Consider the following 26,379-nt stretch of genomic DNA (forward strand, 5'->3'; position numbering starts at 1 on the left):
CCACAAGAGGGAGGTAAGCTTGGCAGCAGGGTGGTCTGGAGGAGGACTGGTCACCTCTCTGAGGCCTGTCGCCCCCACGGCCTAACCCTGGTGCCCCCAGGCAGATGCCAGGGCTGGGAACAAGAACCCCAGGATCACCAGCAGCTCCAGGAAAAGACCGTTTTTCCGTCACTCCTGCAAGATTTCCCCCTTCCTCATTTCCAGTGCAGGACTCCATCTAATGGGAAGCCTGTCCTGAACCCTTTCCTGCCAGGGCCTTGCCACTGCTGGCTCCCTCCCATCTCTCTGTCCATAAGTGGCTGTTGGTACAGGGTTTGAGCCGAAGGAAGACTTCTTGAGGATGGAAGGTCAGTTAGTGGTGATAGGTCTCTTAGATACATGCTTGATGAGAAAATGAAAACACATAAAAGATAAAACCACAACAGGGCAAAATGCACACACCCACACACACATCAGCCATTGGAAAGGCCCAGCATGGAGCAGGAAGGCAGAGGGCTGGGTGGCGTTGGGCTAAGCTGGGCTGAGCCCAGCTTCTGAGCAGATGCAGCCACATGTGGAAGAGGCAGAAGGCAGAGGGCAGGGTCAGACCACAATGGGCAAGGCTGTTATTTTTATGCCCACTTTGGTTCTGGCCCCTCTGACTGCTGCCAGGAGACAAAGAGAAGGTGCCAGGATGGATCAATATCATGGGCAGGCAGGAACCCCACAGACAGATTCCCCCTGTGGAGCGAGAGAGAGCTGGGACCCCCAGGACGGGGTCACGGCCCCTCTGAGGTTCCCCAGGGCCCTCCGGATACTCCCTGTGGGATGGGGAAAACAGGTCATGGGGGATGATCAGGCAGAGAGGAAGCAACTTGGCTCCAAGCTCAGCCTGGGAGGGGAGGCCCACCCATGGGGCTGGCACTTCCCCTTCTGTACTTCAGAGGGCTCATCTCTAAGATGAAACCTGTGGAAGAGGCCACCAGGGTCTCTAAGAGTCTTTCATCTCCAGGATCTTTGGCCTTCTCTGAGTCTGTCCCCTCTGGAATAACCAGGAGACCCTGAGACCCCCTGTCAGAGCTAGGGCCTGAGCAGGTGAAGGACTGCAAGAATGCAGAAATGGGGGAGGAGGCTGAGAAAGGAAGCCAGAGGGAGGAGAGAGAAGAAAGGAAAGGCTCTGATTGCCCTCCACCATAAAGTCCCTCATCTTTACCTCTCATGCTCAGCCCCGCCTAGAAGGGGCTTCTCTCCTGCTCATGGAGGTAATCCCTGCCTTCCCTGAAGGTCTCCCTAGGGAACCATTCCTCCATGTAGCCTCCTGGCTGGAAGGGCCCCTTCCCTGCTAGGCTCACTGGTCCTACTCCATTTATTCCCTCAGGCATGGCAGCCACGGACAGGCAGGTTTGATTTTCTCTCCCCCCCAGAACATTGGGGGTCAGTGGGTTCTGAGAGACTCTCATTTATTTCTTCCCTGAGTCCCCAGATTGAATCCCCAGAAGCTTTTAAGGAATGTTTGTTGGATTGGTTGATTGGAAAGGGACCTGAAAGGGACTCTCCTTGAATGGAGGGAGGGGCGCAGATCTCCCTCTTCAAGAAGCCAGGGCTGAAGGGGAGCCCCTCCTGAAATCTGGCTCTGGCCTTTAGTGATTAGTGCCTCCAGCCAGCCCCTGGAACTGCCCCCTTCTCCCAGGCTTGACCAGCCAGGGCAAGTTCCTGCTTTCCTATTTCCTGCTCACCAGCCCCAATCCCTTCCTCAAAAGACCAGTCCATCTACTCTCCATCACGTGACATGACATGATGGGGTGGAAACAGTCCAAGTGAACTGAGATGGAGAAAGGTCCACAGACAGGGCTGCAGTAGCATTAGGAATGGAAGGGCCCTCCACCCTAGAGGTCCACCATGTTGGTGGGTGGGAGTCACCCTTCCAGCCACTGTGGCCAAAAACACAGAGGGCCAGACCTGCAGGAGCTGTGAGAGACTGGAACCCAGACCATTGGCTCTGAGATCAGCTCTCTGTCTGTCTTTCTGTGTCTCTGTCTCTATCTTTGTCTCTTGCTATTTCTCTCTGTCTCTGTGTCTCTGTCCCTGTCTCTGTCTATCTCTCTCTGTCTCTCTGTCTCTGTCTCTCTCTCTCTGCATCTCTCTCTCTCTCTCTCTCCTCCCTCTCTCTCTGTCTCTGTCTCTCTCTGTCTCTCTCTCTCTCTCTCTCGCTCTCTCTCCCTCCCTCCCTCCCTCTCTCTCAGTCTCTGTCTCTCTCTTTCTGTCTCATTTACCCTTACTCAGACAAATGATGATGGAGGGATGTTACAAATGCCTTGGCTCCCCTTAATCTTCCTCCTCATCCCTCCATTAAGGCCGAATTCCCGAAGCCCCACTGATCACCATCTTTACCTGCCCCCATCCTTGCCTACCCTGATCTCCAACAAACTTCCCGAGACAGAAATTGCAAACCCCGTCGGGCCTGAGGCCCCTGTGCTGCCTTAACTCTCCCGTTTATCCTAGGGTTCCTCATTCCCATTACTGCACTGCCAATCCGAGTATAATCCAAGCTAGGAGGGCCCTGCCCCGTCACTGACCGATACCACTGAGAACACCAAGGCCCAGGAAGGGCCCTGGGCCTAGAGAGCAAAGCACTTTGGAGCTCCTGTTCTGGTGGCTCAGGAGGCAGCACCCTTTAGCTCACTGGATAGAGCCCTGGGCCCAGAATGGGGTAGGCCCAGCTATAGATCTGCCCTCAAATATTCCCTTGCTGTGGGAGACATTGGGAAAGTCCCTTCACCTCACCTGCCTTGGTTTCCTCAACTATGTCATGGGACTGATGATGGCATCCATTTCATGGGGTATTTGCCAGGATGCAACAGAATCCTTTTTGCCCCAAATCCTGAGCTGAATGGCTAGCAGAGTGTCAGCCCCTTAGAAATGCTTCTTCCCTCTATCCCTTCTCGCCTGGGCCTTCCTGGGCCAGGCCAGACATGGACAAGTCGTGCAATTCCTGTCCAAAGATGGGCTGAAAGAAGACCTTTAGAGACACCATATCATGACACCAAAGGAACTGATGTAGCAGCAGCATGGAGGGGATATTCAGCAGAGACCTGGGATGATTGGGTTCTGGCAGCAGGGAGGGGAGAGGGCTCACCTTTGATGGCCACAGGGGGTCCATTCACCCTGAGGAAACCTGGCTTCCTGCCCACTGTGCCTCAGGGGATCCCAAAGGGATGACCTAGGATTCAGTCTTACTCCCCTGGATCACTTGGGGCCCAAGATGACTTCATTGCCTTTGAAAGGAGAAACTAGTCGCACCCTCATGGTGTAGAAGCCAATGCCAACACAAAGAACATGGCTGAAAGTGCCATTCATCAGCCCCTAGGCTCTCTTAGAGATGGTCACTTTACACAGCATTCCTGGACTCTGGGTCCTTGGGCCTTCTGTCTTGGACAAAGAACATCTCCCTGACCCCAGAGACCGCTAAGTTCTTCAGACCCAGAGAAGCACCTCACATTGCCAATGAAGCTGCCCGGAGCAGCTCACACCCACAAGTGATGAACACAAGGGAACATCTGCTCCATTGGCCGAAATAGGCCACAGTTCCCTGTTCAGGGCCAGCAGAGGCAAAGTTCCCCTCTCCCCCTCCCAGAATTCCAGGAGAACTGTGCCTGGAGTTGTCAGAACCTGGGCCTTGGGCCAACTGGCTACACGTTAGCCAGGTTGGGTGCTGCTCAAGAACCTCAGGGGGACCAAAGGGCAGGAGCCTTTGGCCAATGGAGCCAGTGTGGGCCAATCTAGGGGGTCATGCTGAGCCTAGCAGTCTGGAGGCAGCTGAGCTATGGCCTGTAAAGGCTGCTCAATTCCCCCTCCCAATCTCCTCCTCCCTCTTGGGGGAAGGACACCAGTTGGGCTAGAGCCAATTGAATGGAATTCTGCAGAGAGCTCTTGACAATGACCCAGAATTCCTTGCCCTGGCCCCAGTTATCATATGCTGTCCTGGCACATTGCCCCAGGGCCGGCTCTCTGCATGCTGGATGTTGGGACCACTCAGGTACATTCTGAGTGAGGAGGGACAGCAAGGGTCCTGTTTGACCTGTCTTAGGGAGGACATTGCCATCTTCCCAAGGCCCTTCATGTCCTGTCTTTCCCCACAAGAGAATCATAGGGCACCCACAATGTGTCCTTTAAGCGAGAGAGCATGCTGTATCTGTCTGTTGTGGGTCTGCCTCACATTGTCTGTCTCTGTCTCTTTCTCTGTGTGTCTCTGTCTCTGTATCTGTCTCTGTCTCTGTCTGTCTCTCTGTCACTCCTCTCTCTATCTCTCTGTCTCTGTGTCTCTCTCTGTCTCTGTGTATTTCTCTCTCTCTCTGTCTTTCTCTGTCTCTCTGTCTCTCTTTCTCTCCCTCTCTCTTTGTATTTCTCTCTCCCTGTCTCCCTCTATCTGTCTCTGTCTCTGACTCTCTGTCTCTATATGTCTGTGTTGCTCTCTGTCTCTGGGAGGTTCTCTCTCTCTCTCTCTCTCTCTCTCTCTCTCTCTCTCTCTCTCTCTCTCTCTCTCTCTCCATGGCTGCCCCCTCCTGCTTCGGGACTAACCAAGTCATCAATTCCCCTCTGTTCTTCCTTGGGATGTGCAGCCTCCTTCCTTCCCTCTGGACCTCTCTGAGTCCCACATGATGACTAGGGAAGCTCACTTGCAGCCCTCTGCCCCCAGGTGCCTCCTTGACTTCCTTCTAGCCCCGAGTGCCAACCTCACAGGACCCTTGCGCCTCCATGTTTCCCTTGTCTAGGACCCCAACTATTCTTACTGGCTGCCCTCACCTCAGCTGCAGAGGGCCCTGCCCTCCAGGAGCTCACAACAGGTACAGAGATAAGGACATCCCATGGTCACCTCTTCCTTCCCCATCGACTGGACTCCTGGAACTGAAGTCAGGAGACTTTGGTTCAAGTTTCTCTTCCCATCACCCCTGGTCCTCACACACTCTGACCACCCCAACACTGAAGAAGATATTGCTCTGTGTGGAAGTCATCTTGTGGTCCACATTTTACCAAAAGTGAAAATAGCAAAATCGAGTGAACCCAGCTCGAACTACACACATTCTTTCTGCCTATAATATGTGCCAGTTCATCAGACCCCAAAAGAGGGTCAAAATGAAGACCATCTCATCCAACTCCCTCATTTTATAGGAGGGGAAACCAAGTCCAAGAGAGCGAAAGAGGTTTGCCCAAGGTCTACTGGAATTCCTGCAATGGGAAATCAAATGGCATGAGGGCCCTCAGAGGTCAGGTAGTTCAACCCCCTCATTTTTAAGATGGGGAAACTGAGGCCCAAGGACTAATTGGGACTGAATAGAAAGCACTTGGGTAGAACACAGGGAGATTGATGCTATGTGGGTTGGGGTGACTAGGGAAGGTTTCATGAGGGAAGCCTCTAGCTAGGCCTGGGAAGGTGCATTTTCCTGGCACTGGTGGAAAAAAGAGGGGAAAGGGTTGGTGGGATCCAGGCTGCTGGAACACACTGGTGAAATCCCTGTACCATGAGTCCTGCCTTTGTCACACCGTGCCTGGGTGATCCCAGGCAACTTCCTCATGCCCCTGAACCTTGGTTCCTCATCAGGAGGATGGAGATAATCGCAGGGCTTGCACCTTGTTTGGAGGGCTATTGGGGTTCCCTCCTGTTACGCATTCTGTCAGCCTGTGGCAAGCCTGGCAGTGTCCTCTGTCCTGATAACAGTCTAGGTGGGTGTACAGCACACCAGGGAGCCTTCCTTGGCTGTCAGGAGACAAGACTGGAGAAGGCCAGTTTCCCAAGGGGCCTCTAATGTCAGGAAGTCCAGTCCTCAGCTCTGCAGGGCTCCTTTTTCTAGCCTTTCTGGAAGGTGCTCAGCCAGTTTTCCCTGGATGACTTCCAGGTAGAAGGAGAGGGTTGCCAGTGTCTTCTGCCTGAGGCTGTCCATTGTACTGTGGGATGACTTTTGGCTTAGGTCTCCTGCTTTTCTTCTCTGGGGTCAAACAGGTCACACTCTCTTTTTCCTGGGATCTGGAACTGATCTGCAAGGGTTCCTAGAGTCCCGATCCTCTCATTTCACACAGGAGAAAAGTGGGGTAGGCCCAAGTTGAAGAGGTTACTTTTTCAAGCCCACATAATTGTCATACTTAGAATTTGAACTCTGTTCTTCCAACCCTTGACCTGTTGCAATACTTCAGCCCTTGAAACACTTGGAGACAGCTTTATGGGGGTCCTCTGAATCTTCTCTTCTCCAGTCTCCACACCCTTTGCTTCTTCCTCAAAGCTTTTTTGTGGAAACCTTAAGCATTGCCTCTTTTGGACCTCTCCATCTTTTTAGTGTCCTTCTTTACATGTGCATCCAGAATGGAAACTGGTTGTCTTCCAGATGTGTTCTCACCTGACTGAGGACAGCAGAATGATCATTTTCCTAGGCTATGGTGTGGACTAGGTCTCCATGCACTCTAAGATGCCACTTTCTATTTTAGGCACCATCTTGTATTGGCTTGGCTGATAGTCATTGTTTGAGCTCTCAGTCCATGAAAGCTCCCAGGTTTTAGCACAAAGACTTGTCTAGCCATGCTTTCCCATCCATCCTAAATTTTTGAAGCTAACTTTTCCTCTCAATTCCAGGTTTCTTTTTTAGAAGGGGGAGAGAGCAGAGAGGGAGGCCCTGGACTACCTTATCAAAATAATACTGATGAAGAGCAGAATTGGCACCTGTGTCTCCATTGGAAACTCATGTCATGTCTAAAATAATAATTATGGCTACAATTTATGGATTAGCTAAGGACTTTTCAAATATTACTTCATTTGTTCAGCTTCTGTGTAACTAGCTAGCATTTCAATCCAATTTCTGGTCCCAAGAAGCCACCATCTTCCATTGGAGAAACCCTGGTGAATCTTTCCTTAAGTTACATCTTTGAGGAAAAACAGGAAGCAGCGGAATTTCATCTTATCCCAATTTGGAATGAAGTCATTCCTCTCCTGACTACATTCCAGACATCTTCTACCTTTTCCTTGTTCTTCATCTTGAAGCCACACTGGAAGCCTGGCGTCCACACATTGCAAGTTTCCTGGCTCCTGGCTTCTCTCTCTGATTGGATGGCTCTTCCCAGCAGCTGCAGTTCAGAAGAGTGTCCTTGACTGCCTTGTATCTTTTCTCTCCTTCCTGTTTTTAAACTTCTTTCGTGGCTTCCTAGCCTGGTGTCTGAATCCTCTTTCAGCTTCCCTTTATATGATGTCTTCCTCAAGTAGAATGTAAGCTCCTTGAAGGTAGGAATAGTTTTTGTATTTGCTTTTGTATTTCCTTGTTCAATTCATTAATGCTACATGATTGAGTGACAGCCTAGATATCCTGAACTACCTAGTGCCATAATAGTAGAAAAAATTAACCCCTACTGAAAACTTGAAATTGTAGGGACGTCCATCTTAAAAAGTTGTATACATTTTTGATAGAATACTACTGTGCTATAAGAAATGATAAACTTATACACAGCAGAGAATAGAAGAAAATCTACATGGAAGTAAAGAAAAGATTGACCAGTTTGAACACAATATTTAATATTTATCATATGAACTTACTCAGAATTGTTCATATAACAATTTCTTTTTGTACAATTAAAAAGATAAAGGTGTCAGATTAGAAAAAATGTTGAGCTCAATGATTTTAGAAAAACATGGATGGATTTACACAAAATAATGAAGAGGGAAATGAGCAGCACCAATAGATTGTTGTGTATAATAACAAAAATATTGTTTTAAGTATATGTTTTGGGGGATCAGTCATTTTGACTATTATAAATATTCAAATTAAGAAATTATAAAGAAAGAGGCTATCTGCGTCCAGAGAAACAACATAAAGAGATGTATTAGATGACTATATAATTTTATGTCTTTAGATATATTTCTATTTCTCTCTCTGTATGTATAATATATATAGTTTATAATGCTAGTCATTTCAGTGTCAGGAAGGGGAAGGAGGGAAGAAAAAAGGAAAAAAATTAATTCAACTTTATTATATATTTAGAAATGATAGTTGTATAAAGTAGATTTGTAGATTCATTTGCAACAATATTTTTAATAAGATAATATTTATGGAAATACTTGTTTTATTCAATAAATTAAAATAAAATAAATTTTAAATAAAGAAAATCTATCAAGTTATGCAATGACTTAGTAAAATGGATGATATCATCTGTTGTTCTTGGATAAATGACTCTCCAGTTTTGTCTAAAATGATTTCTATCACAATCCTTGTATTATTTGGTCACTTCATCTTGTCTTCTCCCTTTAAAGAGGAAGTGTTTTCTTATTCTAATGAAAAATATTGCATTCCATTTGCATGCCAAACACTTTCTTTTCTCCCTTGGCTGTTTCCCCCTCCCTCTCCTGTGAAATGCTTTACTTTTCTAAAGTGATTTTAGAATGCTTCTTTTTGATTTTATACTTGGAGTGAGCCAGAAAGGTTCTAAAAACCAAATCTGTGCTCTAGAAATCTGAAACTGACATAAGGGAGATATCAGTCTACCTTAGAATGTATTAATTCTTTTGTCTTCCAGTTTGGCGTCCTACCGTTTACACAAAACTTACCTATTGTTAAGTTTCTTTCAAATGATCCCTCTGTTTTCAGTTCAATGAAGAGAATTCTCAACAGCTCTCTCTACCTTCTGGAGCTAGTATTTTCAGGGCCATATTTGTAACGCTCTCCTCACTTTGACTGAGTCTCATTTCCCTTCCCATCTAAGCATAAACATTTCCAGGTATACAAAGAAACACATAGGTCACCCTTGTCCCAAATCCCATTGATTTAAGACTCTCTTTCTATTGGTGGAAATGAAAACCCTGCCCAGTATGAAGTGAGTAATCCAGTTGATAAGAAATGAGAGAGCTATAGTTCTTAGCATTTCCCATCTCAGGACTCATCATTTGGAGAGAGAAGATGGAAGAGGCCAACCTCACTTCAGATTATATACAAAGTCCATTTATCCAAATTATGGCAAAACAAAAATCAAAGAAGGTATCCATGGGAGAATATATACAAGACAATACAGAGTGAAGGAGCTCTACCATTTGGGGGTAAAATAACTCACCTCAACTGAAAAAAATGTTCAATATCTTACCCAAGGGGAAGAACCCCAAGTCTTTAGAATAACAAACTGGAAAGAGAGACATGATAGAACCTTCTAGCTCTTCTTTTACCTTGTCAATTTTTTCCTTCAGCAACCTCAAGTGGTTGAATTTTGGTTGTCCTCTTCCATCTTCTCTTGAAGCCAGAGATAACTGAATAGTAAGTCTCAAAAGAACACTGCTGAGAACTCCATATCTCCCACCTTTCACCAGCCCTGTATGATGGTAGGACATTTATTTCCACCAATAAGGAATGAATCCCATATGAATGAGCCTTGAGATAAGGGGTATACATACTTTATATATATATGATCATCTGCACACACAGGGCCCCCAGGATTCAAGACTCTAGTCCTGGTGTTGGGGTTCCTACCTTCAAAGTATTGGGGTTCAGCATTGGATGTCTGAGAAAGAATTCATGAGAGACAGGCTGTCTAAGAAATAAGTATGCATTTTGTTGGGAACTCTGATGACACAGTGGACTGAGAGTTGGGAGATATTCTAGCAAAGAGGGATCTACATATTCTCATTTTGATAGGTAAAACAGAAGGAAAAAGAACAAAAAGACCTCAGATAAATATTTAGGTCTATTTGACATGTATCTGGATGTCAGAAGTTGGTACCACCAAGGGACAGAACTTATGATTAAGTTATAAGCTTGTTAAGGAAGTCTTTTGGATATCAAAAAGACCCCAGGTGCTGATAATAAGTGATTAAGTCTTTAAACAGAACAGATCCTAGTCTTCACACAAAAGGTTATTAAAGGTCAAGGATGACCCTAAGCAACAGGCACTAATAGGCAACCAGAGGATGAAAAGTCCTTGGGTAAAATCAGAGGTAGAGACTGCAGAGCCAGAAATTAAGTCATAGCTAGAATTCCCAGTTCTAGGAAGGACCCAGGAAGGATACTCAGAATGAATCTGAATGTTTGAGAGGGGGCTCACTAATTAGGATCCACATCATAATCCTCCCTGTAGAGACATGAGAATGAAATGCTTTTCATGAGAAGTCCATCTTCTACAAACTTCTTCAAAGTGACACAAGGACAAAGGTGGTGGTGGGGAAGCATTTCAAACCTGATTTCTGGAGAAGTATATGAAGTGGTAGCCCATAGAGTCCAAGAAATTTGCTGATAACCATCATGAGTGATCATCTGGAAATGAAATAATTATAATCTGGAAGAAACAAATTTAACCAGGAGGTCAAAGAGGAGACACATTAGTGTGCAAGTAGGAGTACCATTGGGTCCCCATTGCAAAGTGCAAAAAAGTGGTTTCTTAAGAGGCTATGACTTGTCTTTTAGCTATAGACCATATAGGAAAAGAACTAGAGAGTTTTAGGAGACCAGGGTTTCATAATAGTAAAGTGGAGCCCCATTCATTCAAAAAGCAAGGAGTTTCATTAGAATTAAGTGTCCCCTAGCAGTGTGGTCAAAGTAGATGGAGATGAAGTAGGGATGACATACCCAATAGTTTTGGTGGCCTGCATTTGCCACAGCTGTACCTGAACCAACTAGCAAGTTATTACTCTAAGTTTTTGACTGGAAGAGGAAGACAGAAGGAGAGATAAACAACAATGTGAAGAGAAAAAGACTTGGTGGCAGAAAGGCTAACAGAAGCTAGGAGCCCCAAAAAGGTAGATGAAGGAAAATGATTTTTCTTAGGGACTTAGGATTACCGAAAGATATGGGCAGTCAATATATAAAGTGTATAACAATACACAAAGATAGGTGAAGCATTTACAGTGTCAAAGGGGGCAGGATCTTTTTGTTATAATAGAGCATTTAGATAAGAAGCACAAACAGCAAAATACAATTCAAACCCATTTCTTCTTTTCATGATACATCAGATGTAGTCCTGTGACTTTGAATGTTTTCTCAAAGGTTAGAGTTACTTGTAGAGATCTTTATCTCTGGTAAAAATCTGAACACAATTTTTTTAATGAGATCAAAAGTTATATTTCCATTATTAGAAAGTGAAATTTTGGAACCATTGAAATTACAATTTGATTTGGCAGTTGTCATGTTGATATGCACAGAATCTTTAGTTGCAAATAGAAAAGTAAGACCTAGGTTTATATTCGGTATTATTTACTTTCCTACTGCAAAAATGAATTTATTAAAAGTTGTCGCATTAACCTGAGTTTGTATAATCATTTTAGAACAGTGTCTTACAAGTAAATAATTTGTAACTTTCCCCCCAATGTTTAAAATAATTTGAAATTCTTAACTAAAAATGAATTTCCTTTTAAGACAATTTTTAGATCACAGGGTATCCCTTTTCTAATATAACTATTTGAGCTATTATTCTTTCCTTAAAACAGAAATTTAGATTGTTATGATAAAAAAATCATACCCTGATGTCACAAGTTCTTTATCATTTTAACTTAAAAATGCCCTTAACATTTTGGGAAATCAAAGGATCTCAATTATCACAGGATCATGTAGCCATTAGCAGATGCCATTTACTTAGTTGACTGTAGATCAAAAGGGCTTAACATTTATCCCTGACTTAATAAGTCTATACTTACCATCTGACAATTATTATAGTAATTTACTATAGAGACCTGAAACATGTGGGAGTTCCTTTATTTATTTGAATGTTAGCTTCCAGAAAAAGTTATAAAGCGGGCCAAATACATTGAGCCAAAATTAAGGTCTGCTAGGTGAGACATTGTAAATGTCATGTTGGGGAAGTTGAGGCAGGAGAAACTCACCTTGGAACTTGCTGATAGTTCTTCTTTGATCTTTCCTATGGGAACATCATCTGCAGTGTGCATGTCAAAAAAACTTCACAGAATTGCCGGCATCATTGATCATTGGTCCAAATAGCAGTCCTTGATAACCATACCTCGGGCCAGACTCAAATAGAAGATCAATTTAAAGTCTCAAAAGGTCTTCAAATAGAAATTTCTAATATTCAAAAGTCCAGACAACTCCAACTTACAAAGATCAAATATTGGCAATAATCTCACATTGTGTATCAGCAAGAGATTATTATAGGAAAATAAGAACAAAACCCATTTTATCATTGTTATATGGCTTCAGAACACTTCATGACAAACAACAGAAGGTTTGGGTTGTAGCAATACAAATCCCAAACTGCATATAGAAACAGATTCTATAAAATGTCTGCAGTAAAACATCTTTGCTTATTGACCATGTTCAAAAAGACACAAACTATTGCTTTCAGAATTCTTTTAAACAATGAGAACATCGTGGATGACTATAATTTCTACAGGTGTTCTAATTTCAGATGAAAGAAGCATAAGATACATCAGATTTCCAAGTGAGATGACACAAGAATTCTTTACTGAATTTAGTGGATATAATGTTTCCATACAGAAACCTTAGTTCTTAGAAGAAAAGCAAAAACCACAAAAGGTTTCTTAATTACAGTTTTATAACTTGATGGATTTCATATTTTCATTTCACAAGTTTATATATTTTTGTCTAAATATACTCAATGCCATTCTCAAGAAAAATTGAAATTCTATGAGAATTGAATCATATACATATATATATATATATATGACATAACTATTACTTAAAATAGTTTAGATGATTCTCAATAGCTAATTGATAGTGTGTTTCAATGGCAAACTTCTAATTTTTGTTTTTAAGAATCAAAATTCAAAGAGAGTTATAAGCTTGCAGATTGAAAATTTAGTACATAATTCCCTCTTAACTACAGGTAAAACTCCAGTTCTCTGGATGATGGGGATAGCAGGACTGATATAACTGAGTAACTTTCTGCAAGCTGCTCCTGTTCACTAAACTTCTTGCAGATTTTGTCTCAACTGATAGACCAATTTCTGAATTTCTTTTTTGCTTATTTCTGACTGAAATCAAATCATTTATACTTTTAAAACATCATAACTTGGAGTTAGACCTTGAAAACTCAAGATGATACCCTAATTCTACTGATGATCATTATTTTAAATTAGTCCTTTAACCATTTAATTCCAAAACTCAAAAGAATAAAAGGATTCACATTTTAAGACATTCATTCTACTTAGAATGATTACTAGAATATTTCTAATCTTCCTGGAAGCTAATCATAAAGAGGCTTAACTTTATCACTCCAAATATTTAGCAGTCCAAGCATTTAATATGTTTTCACAGTAACTTTCAAAATCAACTTACCAAAAAAACACCCAACCCCAAAACAACCAACCTTTCATAGCCCATCTTTCTATGTAAACATTATCAAACTTCTTCATATCTTCCTCAATATAGTTAAAACCATATGAAATTGGGACAAAGTCACCCATCCAGGGATAGGAAAGACTTGGAGCACACGCAGTTGTCTCTGTCCACCTGGTAAAACTTCCTTTTCTCCCTTCTATTTTTCTTCAGGCTTTTTCTCATTACACAAACCATTCTACTTTCGTTTACCTCTTGACCATAACTCATATTTTCTTTTTTTAAAATTTTATTTATTTAAAGCAATGAGGTTAAATGACTTGCCCAAGGTCACACAGCTAAGTAAGTATTAAGTGTTTGAGATTAAATTTGAACTCAGGTCCTCCTGACCCCTAGGGCCAGTGCTCTATTCACTACACCGCCTAGTTGCCCCAGATATTCTATTTTCAAAGGCATTTTGATTTGTAAGACAAAATACAAAATTACAAAGTAGATTTTATGCTTCTTCCTCTTTCAGTTTGAGCATGTGATAATATGTATGTGAGTTGCCAGAAAATTTGCTACAGGGAGATGGGATAGCTTCTGCTGTTAGCATGTGCCCCAAAGTGAGAATGAGTAGGGAGTAATATACTAGTTCCTGCACTGTGACTTCATCTCAGGTCTCCATGGTAAAAGTGATGAATTTGGACCACTAGGACCACAAGATCTCTCATTCTCCCACAGTGAGAATGAGGTGTGAAGATAGAAATCCCAGAAGAGGAAATGTGATTTAAGATCTTGCAATAGAGAAGTTTGAGGGTTGTTAGTCTGATCTCTTTACATTAACCATTAAAGTTATAATACTTTCATAGACACTCACACATACACACGGACTTTTAGAGAGGATTTTTAACCATTACCAAAATTTTAATAACTTACAGAATGTACAAAGAATTTTTGTTACTTTCTTAAGATAAGCGTCTCTTATAGGAGCTGGACATTTCAGATTCAGATAAGGTCTTCTTCTCTGGACTAAAGCCAGTCAAACCATCAGAGGCAATTTTCTTGAGTGAGAGAATACCAGAAGGAAAGGGGCTCAAGAGAAGGACTTTTGGTTTAAGAACTTAAAATTAAGAATTACGAGAGCAGGCTTTTCCCTTCCGAGGTGGCTTATTTACTGGTAAATAACCTGTTGTCACCTTAACCACATGACACCCAGGGAAGCATAATTTTCTCCTTGAAAAGAAAATAGAGAAGGAAATAGGAAGGCACTCTTCTCTCTTACAGAGGATGAAAGATGGAGCAATTTGGTTGAACGACCAAAACATAGAGAGATAACAGAAGCAGTCTAGCAGGGCTGAAAAAAAAATCTCATGCAAACTCAGACTTTTAGATCTTGCTAATTATATAATTACTTGCAGTTTTAAAAATTTCTCATGGTCCTCTAGATAGCATTGAAACCAGGCGAAAGGAACATAAGTGGTCTAAGACCAAGTTGTTTCCATATTTGGGCTCTTCTGGTCCTGTCACCAAATGTCGGGGGTGATTGACTAATAGAATGATGCCATGAATAGCTGAAGTGTCCCTGTCTGTCTATGACTCTCCTCAATGTCTTACAGGTGGAGAGTTTCTTAACTTAGGATGAGGAGGGATGCCTAGCTTATAGTAAAAATGACCCCTGACTGGCTACGGTGTCTGGAATGGGAAAGGAGAAAAGTGTCTACTTGACTAAGAATTCAGAAAAGTGTCTTCTTTACCAGGGAGAGTCTTACTTAGTAAAACCAGTCATTGCTTTAGTTGTCTAGTAAACAAAGGGACCACTCATGGCTCTGGAGTTACCTAGGCCTCCAAAGGACCTGTGCCCTAGATTGTTCCAGGCTTTTTGGGGTCCAGTCAAAAGACTCAAGGGCTTTCCTTGGCTAGGAGAGAGTCCAATCTTCAGATGGTTCCTTGTACTAGCCTTCAAAAATGTTGGGATTTGTACCTTCAAAATATTGGGGTTTGGCATTGTATGTCTGAGAAAGAATTCACAAGATGAGGGCTCTCTCTTGGGCAAGCATGCATTTTATTGGACACTATGAACTGAGAGTTGGGAGATACTTTAGCAAAGAGGGATCTGACATATTCTCATTTCTATAGGGAGAGAAGAAGGAAAAAATGAAAAAAATGATCTCAGATAAATAAATCTGTTTGAATGGGTTTGGATGTCAGAAATTGGCACTATCAAGGGACAGTTAGGACTTCTAATTAAACCACAAATATGTTTGTTAAGGAGGGAGTTTGGATATCAAAGAAGATCCCAAGTGGTAATAAGTGATTGTCTCTAGGCAGACCAGATCCCAATCCTCATGTAAAAGGTAAAAGGGCAAGAATGAGTCAAAACAGTGGGCACTGAAGACAGGCAATCAGAAGACAAAAATGTCTTGCACAAAAACAAAGGTACTGCAAAGCCAGTAATTAAGTCATAGCTAGAATTTCCTGTTCTAGCAATAACTCAAGAATGACACTCAGAGCAGATTTGAATGTTGGGGAGGGATCTCATTAATTGGGACCTCCATCACTGGGGAGTGATATCCCTAGCTTACAAGAACTAAAGAAGAGGAAGTCTGGGAAAACACCAATAATCTCTGTCCAGGATGTAAAATAATGTGGCTAATCTGATCACTTGAGTTTTTGATGTCTCAATCTTCTTTACATTTGTCTGAGTGGAAGACAAGAATGACTTAGTTTGTCATTGTCTGCTGTCCAAGTATGAAGCTAGATAATTATATTATGGCAAGAAGGAGCCCAACATCCAATCTAGTCCCCTCTGTTTGCAAATGTACCTAGTAGTCCAAGAGTCATTTAAAGGGCATTTACTTCGCTAACTTGACTCTGAGTCCAATTCTGGGGGGTGGTCCTGACCACAAAGAAAGTCAGGCTCTTTTGCTCTTGACCTCATCCTCTCCTGCACTACAGACATGCATCTCATTGAGCACCTTTGTGGGAGATAATCTTGTTTTTGGTAAGACCCTTGATACAAGCCCTATCTAAGCTACATTTTGGAGATTTCTCTGAATTGGTTATAGATGGAAAAAAAGATGGAGAGTGTTACCCTGGGGAAATAAATCTCCAAAATGTAGCGTAGATAGGACTTTTGTCAAGGATCTTCCCTAAAATGAGTAACAGGATCCTTTCTCATAATGGTATTGCAGAATGTAGGTATCAGATCTAGGACAGCAGTTTACTGCTTCCATTTGGGCAATGGTGGAAGGCAAAAAAGACTACTCTGAAAACATAAAACCTCTGGGAGGGATCTGTTATGTTTCGTATCAGCTGTGAGGCTCTGGGCAAATGGTTAAAGCTTTCAGGGCTCCCCAACACTAAGCTGCTGAATACCTGCTGACGTTCATGTTAGATTTTCCTCTCTGATTCTTTCTGTACACCAGTGAAAGCAAAGTCTAATCCAAAATCAAATTTTGTGCTTGTTTGTAGCCTTCTAATAATTATGTACATATTAGCCCAGGCTACAGCTAGAAACAGCTTAAGGCCTGAGACTTATTTGACATTTGAATTTGCTTGTTGAGTTAGTCTTTGTATTGAACTCGCCCTCTACCCACAAATATTCCACTGAGTTTGGACCCAAAGTTGCTCTGGAGGTGTGCCAGGTGCAAACATAGAGTACTGAGATGGACCACTATAAAAGTGGATTGGCATCCTTACCATCAAGTCTGATTCTTTAATGCACAAAAACATCATTCTTTTAGACTCTATTCATCCTCCTTGAATTTTTCTCTGCTAGGAGCCATTGCTTTAAAAGTTTATTGTAAATTGGGACTATAGTTAATCAAAAAGAACTATCTAGCTCTCCAAGCAGCCTGTATGACTTGGTTACTAGCTCTTTGTAAACAATAAAATGTGTTTTCTATATGCCTCTTAGTTTTGCTCACCCAGGGAGTGGAATTTGTCTTTGGGAATTAAATGACTTTAAACATTCACCATCTTTCCACAAATGCAGCACAATTAAGTACCCTTCAATTCAGTTTTGTAAGTAGGGGCAAAGTGCTTTTTCCTTAGCAACAGGTCTTTTTTAAAGTAATGGGGGAGGAGATAAAGCTGTCCAATGAGAACAGAAGCATTATTCTCTGCTTGCTGTTCCCATGAAAGCTTGGTGAATGCATCTGGAAATGGGCAATGAAAAGACCTTTTCTCTCTTTGCTTCAGTGCTTTACAGGTAGCTTCTAATTGGGTCTTTTTGTCTTGCTATATTGAAGTAAAAAAAAACCCCATTTAATTAGTTGTTTGGCCAGAAAGGAGTGTGCATAGAAAAGACTTGGCTAAAATCTTTCTCTTTTTCCTGGTGGCTTTTGTATGAAAGTATAAAAGAAGAAGTGTTTTTAAGCTTCTGGGCAGAAGTGGTGGGAGGGAGAACAATAAAAAGAGTGATCTCATCAATGTGTCTACCCACCTGATTGCCATGGTACCATCTCTGTTTCTGTTCTTTCTGTTCTCCATTATATGTTCTTTCCTGACTCCAACAAAATGAGTAATTCTATTTATTTAATACAACAAAATATTTTATTTTATTCATTATTATTTACACCAGGTTGATCTGGATTGTTCTATAAATGTATCATAAAGAAAAGTCATAACTGCACCATGGAGAATAGAACCTTCATGAAAGTTTATTTTTGTTCAATTCAGTGAACACTTGTTAAGCATGTACTATATACAAGACACTGTGCTAGATACTGAAAACAAAAACCAAAACAGTCTCTGCTGCCCTCAAGACTATTATGCGCTACTGTGTAATACCATCTGTAAACAATTGAATACATAGAAAGGCCTTTGTGTGTGTGGGGAGTCCGGAGAACCAATCATTTGGAGCAGATCTGGTGTAAGAGTAGAACCTTGAAGGAAGCTAAAGACTGAAGGAGGCAGAAGTGGGGGGTGGACAGGCATGTAGGAGAGGCTGTGCAAAGACCTGGAGGCAGGAACTTTTAGTAGGTAAGCCAGTTTGACTGGAATACAGACAAGATGAGGAGTAACATGAGACATGTCTGTAAAAGGAAGGAAGACCTTTGACAGCTGGCTAATGACTTTGAATTTCATGCTTGAGACAACATGAAACTGTAGAAACACAGGAAAAACGTTCAATCAGTAAGCATTTTCTGGAAGCAGCTAGGTGGTTCCGGGGAGAGAGTACTGTGATAGAGTCCAGAAGACTTGAGTTAAAATCTGGTCTCAGACATTTACTAGCTGTGTAACCCCAGGCAAGTCACTTAACCTCTTAACCACTAGCGAATGAAAGGGAAAACTACTCTAGTACCTTTGCCAAGAAAACCCATGGATAGCATTGGCATGATATGGTACATGGGATGAAGAGTAAAACATGACTGAATAACAACAATGGATCACTTATTTACCAGATACTGTGAGAGGAGTTGGGGGACACAAAAAAGAAGTAACTGCCCTCAAGGACCTTCCAATCTAATGGGGAAGGCAAACAAATATGTACAAACAAACCCTTTACAGAATAGAGGGAATAATAAATAGATAGAAGGTACTAGAATGAAGAGGAGTTGGGAAAGACTTCTTGTAGGCAGTAGGATTTTAGTTGGCACTTAAAGGAAGCCAATCAAAATGCCTGGAGCTGAGAAATGGAGGGTCTTATTCATGGAACAACCAGAAGGCCAGCGCTACTGGGCTGAAAAATATGTGTTGGGGAATAAGGTTGTAGGAAGACTGGAAAGGTAGGAAGGGGTAGGTGATGAAGGTTTTTGAATGAAAGGGTTTTCCATTTGCTACTGAAGGCCATGGGGACCCTGGAGGTTATTTAAGAGTGGGGAAGGGTGATATGTCCAGATCTGTATTTTAGGAAAATTACTTTCAGTGGCTGAGTGGAGGATGGACTGGGATTGGAAGATGTCTGAGGTAGGCAGCCCCCCAGCTGCTATTGTAATAGTCCAAGCATGAGGTGATGAGGGCCTGTGCCAGAAGAGAGAAGGGAATTTTTCTAAGAGACATTGCCAAGGTAATGAAAGCAGGATGTGATCAGACTCATGCTTTCAGAAAATTATTTTGGCATCTGTGCATTAGAGGGATTGGAGAGGACATTTCTATGAAGGAAGAAAATGTCTGCAAAATACTCTGTAGCAGATACAATTCTTTATAAATGTCAACTACAATGATTTGAACACAGATTACTATAAATAATGAAATCATAAATTGAATTTTGACAAAATCTGAAAAATTTTGAAACAATATCTCTTCCCCCATAAAAAATTATTACCTAGGAACCAATGCCAAATGAAATGTCTATAGGCCTCTTAGCCTCTCACACCTAGGGAGTGGGATTTTTCTTTGAGAATTAATTTTTTGGGGTAATTATCCTACTTTACTCACTAGTTGTGTGACTTTGAAGGACTCACCCTCTTTCTCTGGTATGCAATTTCCCTGTCTATAATGTAAGGGAGTTTGCTTCCCTTCTCCCTCTTACAGTCTCCATGCCTTTTTTCTCCAGAGCTCAAGATCAGTTTACCCAGATAACACCACATCAATAAGAGTATATTGTGAGGTACTCCATCCAAATTAGCTTGCTCAGAATTTTAGGGCTGGCATGTATGTATATGTATGTTTACATATACTTTATCACACATGAGCAAGTCACTTATGCTTATCATCACTTTTTCTTTATGTTTTAAACTTAAATGTAAAATTAGAAAAGGAAAAAAGAAAACACAAAACATTTCCAAGTACACAACACAACATACAGGAGGATTCAATAAAATGTAATGCATTTCTATTTCAAGGAAACATATATAATAAATATTTTTTTTCAGAGCTATCCATCTCTTTTTGACTTCCTTGTAGGTTTCCTTTTGCTCTTTGCTGTGCTTCATTTTAATTTTGCCCCCCTTTCCCCCCTCAAGAAGGCTACAATTAAGTGTGTATATATTTACTTATATATATATATATATATACACATTTGCATATATACATAGATCTCTATAATCATACATGCACACATACATATATGAATCCATATTGCATATATATTAGACTCTACTGTGCTTATTTTCATTTATGCTCTGCTCCTCTGAAGGTAGTTAGCTTCTTCCTCCATAAGTCCATATTTTTCTAAATCCACCAGCTCAACATCTTCTCCTGCTAGATGGCATAGTGGATAGAGCACTGGTCTTGGAATCAGGAGATGGGAGTTTGAATCCGACCTCAGACACTTGACACTCATTAGCTGTATGAACCTGGGCAAGTCACTTCATCCTGATTGCCTCTCATCCAGGGCTATCTCCAGTTGTCCTGATCCCTATCTGGCCACTGGATCCAGAGAATTCTGGAGGAGAAAGAGAAGCTGGTGACTTTGCACAGCCCCGTTCACTCAAATCCAATTCACGTGCTTGTCATTACATCATCTCCCCAATACTGTGGTTTCATTCAAAAATGAAAGAGAGACATTATCTTCTCCACCACAATATTTCTATACAATCTAGTTATTTTAAATAGACTAAAACAATATTGATTAATATGGTTGATACATGGTAATTTTCCTATTTTCTCTTTTTATTAAATCTATTTTAGCTTGAACTTCATTGCTTTTTTGTATAATAAATTCTACTACTGACTTTTAGTTTATGCTTGTTTCTCTCATTTTTCTAGTATTTCCTGAAAACAGCATATTATTGAATTCAAATTTTTAACCTCCTGTTTCTGTTTTAAGGGTGAGTCCATCCCATTCACATTCTAGGCTATAATTACTTATTTTTTTTTATTTTCCTCCTTCCTGTATTCTTTATTATCTTTCTCACTCTAATCCTATGCCTCCTCACTTCTCTGCTTTACTACTACCTTTCCCTACTATTCCCTAATCTACCCTTCTTGCAAGAATCTCTCTCCTGTCCTCTCCCCCTACCTCATCCCTTGCCCTCATGTTTATATTTGAATGTACAAGATCTTCTAAATGTTTGTTTTCTCTCTTTAATTCAGATCTGATGTAAATAGAGCTGTCTAAAAATCCCTCCCTAATCCTTTCTATGCTCACTATCCTATCTTCTTATTTCTTTCTTAATTTTTAATTGGAGATTTATGTATATGTACATTAAAATGTATGCATAGTGTATTTTTCCCTATTTATACCATTCTTTTTTTTTTAGGTTTTTGCAAGGTAAATGGGGTTAAGTGGCTTGCCCAAGGCCACACAGCTAGGCAATTATTAAGTGTCTGAGACTGGATTTGAACCCAGGTACTCCCTGACTCCAAGGCCGGTGCTTTATCCACTGTGCCACATAGCTGCCCCTATTTATCCCATTCTTGATGAGAATAGGATTTCAGAACTATCCTCCCTTCCCATTTGATTCCTCTATATCAGTTCTTCCTTTTATATCTGATCTGCAGGAAATAATTACTCTTTTTTTGCCTTCTCGGGCACCCTTTTGCTTTTTGGAATGCCATCATACTGAACTCTACCCTATCTTTTTTATCTAACTACCCCATTACTAATGACAATCTTAGACACATGGTTTATATTTCCACATATAAAAGTAAATAATTTGTCCTTATTGACTCCTTTAAAATTACTTTTTGATGTTTACCATATATTTCTCTTGGACCTTGTTTGCCAAGTTTTCTATTAAGTTTCTGTTTTTTTGCAACAAAATCTTGAAAGTCTGTCAGTTCACTGATGTCCATTTTTTCTCATTCAGGATTATGCTTAACTTTGCTGGGAATGATATTTTTGACTGCAACCCCAGTTCCTTTGTCTTTTGAAAATTATTGTAAGACTTGTGAACTTTGGGGGTAGCCACTGCTAGGTCTTGGATCATTCTAATTGTGGCTCTGCTGTATTTGAATTGTTTTTTTTTTTCTTCTTGTTGCTCTTAATATTTTCTCTTTAACCTGGTGGGTTTTGGAATTTGTCTATGATCTTCATGTAGCTTTCCCTGTGGAATCTCTTTTAGGTGGTGTTCTGGGAACTATTTTTTACTTTTGTTTTCTCCTATTTTTCTTTTTTTTTTTTTGTTGTTTTTCTTTTTTTTTTTGCAAGGCAAATGGGGTTAAGTGGCTTGCCCAAGGCCACACAGCTAGGAAATTATTAAGTGTCTGAGACAGGATTTGAACCCAGGTACTCCTGACTCCAGGGCCGGTGCTTTATCCACTTTGCCACCTAGCCGCCCTTCTCCTATTTTTCTAACATTTCAGGAAGTTTTTCATTAATTGATTCTTGTATTATTATATTAAGCTTTTTTTAATGTAGATTTTAAGTAATCTAATTATTCTTGTTTTCTCTTCTTGATATGTTCTCCAGATCAGTTTTTCCTTATAAAATGTTTCACATTCTCTTCTATTTTTATTCTTAACATTTTGTTTTATTATTCATAATAATGAAATTTAAATAAAAATAATAAAGTCCCTTATCTTTGCTGGCTTCCTCTTGCAAAATTCTAATTTTTAAGGAATTGTTTGCTTCTATTAAGTTATGGATCTCCTTTTTTAGCTGGTTGACTTTCTTTTGATAATCGTGTTTTTATAGGAGTATTCTTATTTTTAAAACTTTTTCCCTCAATTTCCCTTATTTGATTTTTAGGCTATTTTCAATCAAACTGTTTATTGCACAATTATATAATATATTTGCCATTATGCTTGGTATTTCATTTCCTATATACAAAAATATTTTTTAAAAAATATATTTTCCAATTACATCTAAAAACATTTTCAAACTTTATTTATTTACTTATTCTTATTTTGTACAAATGATGTTTTTTATACATTACTAAAATATTCTTGTTTAAGAGTAAACATAATACCCCTCTCCCCCAAAAAATATAGACCCATAAAGGAGAGAGACAAATTAAAATTAAAATAAAAAAATAATAATAATAGTCGGTGTGACCAGGTGGCTCAGTGGACAAAGCACCAGCCCTAGATCCAGGAGCATGGGAGCTCAAATCCAACCCCAGCCATCCAACAATCACGCAGCTGTGTGACCCCGGGCAAGCCACCCCAACCCCATTACCTCACAAAAACCAAAAAAACACCCAAAATAAAATAAAATAGTAGTAATAATAATAATAATAGTAGGGGCAGCTGGGTGGCAGACAGAGCACTGGCCCTGGAGCCAGGAGCACCCGGGTTCAAATCAGGCCTCAGACACTGAACAATCACACAGCTGTGTGGCCCCAGGCAAGCCACCCAGCCCCATTGGCCCTGCAACCCCCCCCCCAAATAATAATAATAAAAATGTGCTTCAGGCTGTGTCCAACACCTCCAGCTCTGTCACAGGTGGATCACATTCTTTATGATAAGTCCATCAAAAAAGCTACTTGCATATTTTTCCACCGCTGCCATGGCTGATCACAACTCCGTCCATTCGTACTTCCCCACTACCATATACTATATTTTCTCTCTCCTTTAACTCTGTCTCTGCTTCAGGGTAGGTAAGTGGCAAAGCACACAGATCACCGGCCCTTGGACCAAGAGGCCCTGAGCCCACATACCACTCCTTAGGCCTAGCATCCACCTGTCCCTATGGTCCCGTACAGGCCATCCAATCCTAGCCCCTTGAAAGTAATATAAAAGAAAATGTGTTTTACCTGACCACTCCCCCCCCCCCACGGTCCATCCTCTCCACCATCCCCCCCCCACGGTCCATCCTCTCCACCATCACTCACATCACCCCCCTTCCCCCTGTCCCCCTTCTCTCCTTCTTACTTCAGATGTATATACCCCATTGAGTATATATACTATTTCCTCTCTGAGCCACCTCTGATGATAGCGAAATTTCCCTCATTCCCCCTCGCCTTCCCCCTTCCATATCATTGAAATACCTTATTGTAATAAAGAAAAATCTTATTATATGAAATATCATAGCCTATTTCTCCTCTCCTTTTTCTTTCTCCCATTACATTTCCCTTTTAGCCATTGACTTCATTTTTACATCACATTATATTTTCAAATTCAGCTCTCTCCTGTGCTTCAGCTGCTTCTACCTGCTCTATTAAATGAAAAGGCTCATATGAGTATTATTAGTACCTTTTTTCTATGCAAGAAAACATGTAGTTCATCATCATTATGCTCCTCATATGCTACCCTTCACGTCCACTCTATGTGCTTCACCTGAGTCCTGTATATGAAGATCATGGCCATTCCAACAGGAACATTTGAAATTCCCCTGGTTCATTGAAAGTCCATCTTTTTCCCTGGAAGAGGACATCAGTTTTTCTGGGTAGTTGATTCTCGGTTGCATTCTGAGCTCTTTTGCCTTCTGGAATATTATATTCCAAGTCCTTTGAACTTTTAATGTAGTTGCTGCTAAGTCCTGTGTGATCCTGACTGCAGCTCCATGGTATTTGAATTGTGTTCTTCTGGCTGCTTGTAATATTTTCTCTTTGACTTGGGAGTTCTGGAACTTGGCTATAATATTCCGGGGTTGTTTTCTTTTGGATCTCTTTCTAGGGGACATTGGTGGATTCACTCAATTTCTATTTTGCTCTCTGCTTCTAGGATATCAGGGCAATTTTCCTGTAGTAATTCTTTGAAAATGATGTCAAGGCTCTTTTCCTGATCATGACATTCAGGTATTCCAATAATTTTTAGATTATCTTTTCTAAATATGTTTTACATATCAGTTGTTTTTTCAATAAGATGCTTCACATTTTCTTCTAATTTTTCATTCTTTTGATTTTGAAGTATTGTGTCCCAATTTCTTATAAAATCAGCAGTCTTCCTCAGTTCCATTGTACATCTGAAAGATTTGTTTTCCTCAGAGTTTCTTATCTCTTTTTCCATATGGCCAATTCTGTTTTTTAAAAGCATTATTCTCCTCAGTAACTTTGTGAACTGTTTTACTCATTTGACCTATGCTGGTTTTTAACATGTAATTTTCTTCAGCATTTTTTGGATCTCCTTGACTAAGCTGCTGACTTCCTTTTCATGTTTTTTCCTGCATCTCTTTCATTTCTTTTCCCAATTTTTCTTCAATCTCCCTCACTTGATTTTTAAAGCCTTTTTTGAGCTCTGTCATAGCCTGTGCTCAATTTCTGTTTTTCTTGGAGGCTTTTGATGCAAGAGCTTGTACTTCCTCATCTTCAGATGGAGTGTTTTGATCTTTCTTGGTATCACAGGCAAAATATTTCTGAATGGTGTTCCTCTTTTTTTCTCTGCTTACTCATTTCTCCAGTTTATGCCTGGTTTTAGGGTGTTTACCTTAGCTTTTGAGTATTAATGGGCTACCCCCCCCACAAGGATCTCTGTGCATAAGTCTGTCTTCCCTCCTGGTCTGTGAATGACCACAAGTACACCCCTCTGCCAAGGGGCTGAGGTGGGGGGGGCCCTGCTGTTCTATGGGGGTCCTAGACTGCAATCAGGATCTGAATGTGGTCAAAGCCCCAGAGTCCTGTTCTAGAAACAGAAGACAGAGCTAGGCAGTCTCTCTCCACTCCCCTCCCTAGGCTCAGCACTCACCTGGGGGGCTCCTGCTTACTGAATCCTGCTTTGGGTTTCTGCATCTGGGCTGCTGTGGCCACACTGCTCGCTGAGTGCCCTGTGGGCTGGGCTTTACATGCTCATTCTGACAGAGGTCCCCCTGCTGATCCCCCAAGTTGTGCTCAGTGCTCCCCGGGGTGTAGTTCAGGAAACTTCCCTCACAAACCCAGGGCTGCCTCCAGGAGGCTGAAGTTCCTTCGCTCTGGTGGGCCTCCCCTCCAACCCCATGGAGCGGAGCCTTTCTTCTCTTTTCCAGGTTACCTTGGTTTAGAGAACTGCCTCACTGGATCCCTCTGTGGATTCTGCCTCTCAAAAATTTAGTTAAAGTCCTTAGTTTATAAGTTTTGAGAGAGAGCACCTAAAAGACTATCTTCTCCTGGTGCCATCTTGGCTCTGCCCCACTCTTATTTGATTTTTAAAGTATTTTTAGTCCTTCTATGAATTCTTTTTGGGCAGGTAACCATTTGACTGTACTTTTTGGGGGTAGGAGAGGATTTTTTTTGCTTCAGTAAACTCCTCCAAAAATGAACCTGTTCTTTTCTTTTCCCATAGGTTCTTTTTCATTTGCCTAATCATTAAAAAAGTTTAGCAGCTTGTTGAATTTACCTCTAATCATGGAATGTGGGGGAGATTGTACCTCTGGTCTCAGGTTCTTCTTATCCTTTTTTTGAGTGTTGTCCTG

General features: G+C 41.1%; 1 protein-coding gene across 1 annotated transcript in view; it reads right to left on the bottom strand.

Moving 5' to 3' along the window:
* Nucleotides 1-25,720, bottom strand: part of LOC141498727 (fizzy-related protein homolog) — a 40,295-nt gene extending 14,575 nt beyond the window's left edge. The window contains 5 exon segments of the mRNA XM_074201878.1: nucleotides 622-800; nucleotides 919-1,111; nucleotides 2,926-3,071; nucleotides 3,477-3,758; nucleotides 25,677-25,720. Coding sequence (XP_074057979.1) covers nucleotides 622-800; nucleotides 919-1,111; nucleotides 2,926-3,071; nucleotides 3,477-3,758; nucleotides 25,677-25,720 — 844 coding nt within the window.
* Between the last annotated feature and the right edge of the window lie 659 nt (nucleotides 25,721-26,379).

Source organism: Macrotis lagotis, chromosome X, assembly GCF_037893015.1.
Source record: "Macrotis lagotis isolate mMagLag1 chromosome X, bilby.v1.9.chrom.fasta, whole genome shotgun sequence".
In the NCBI taxonomy this organism is placed as follows: domain Eukaryota; kingdom Metazoa; phylum Chordata; class Mammalia; order Peramelemorphia; family Peramelidae; genus Macrotis; species Macrotis lagotis.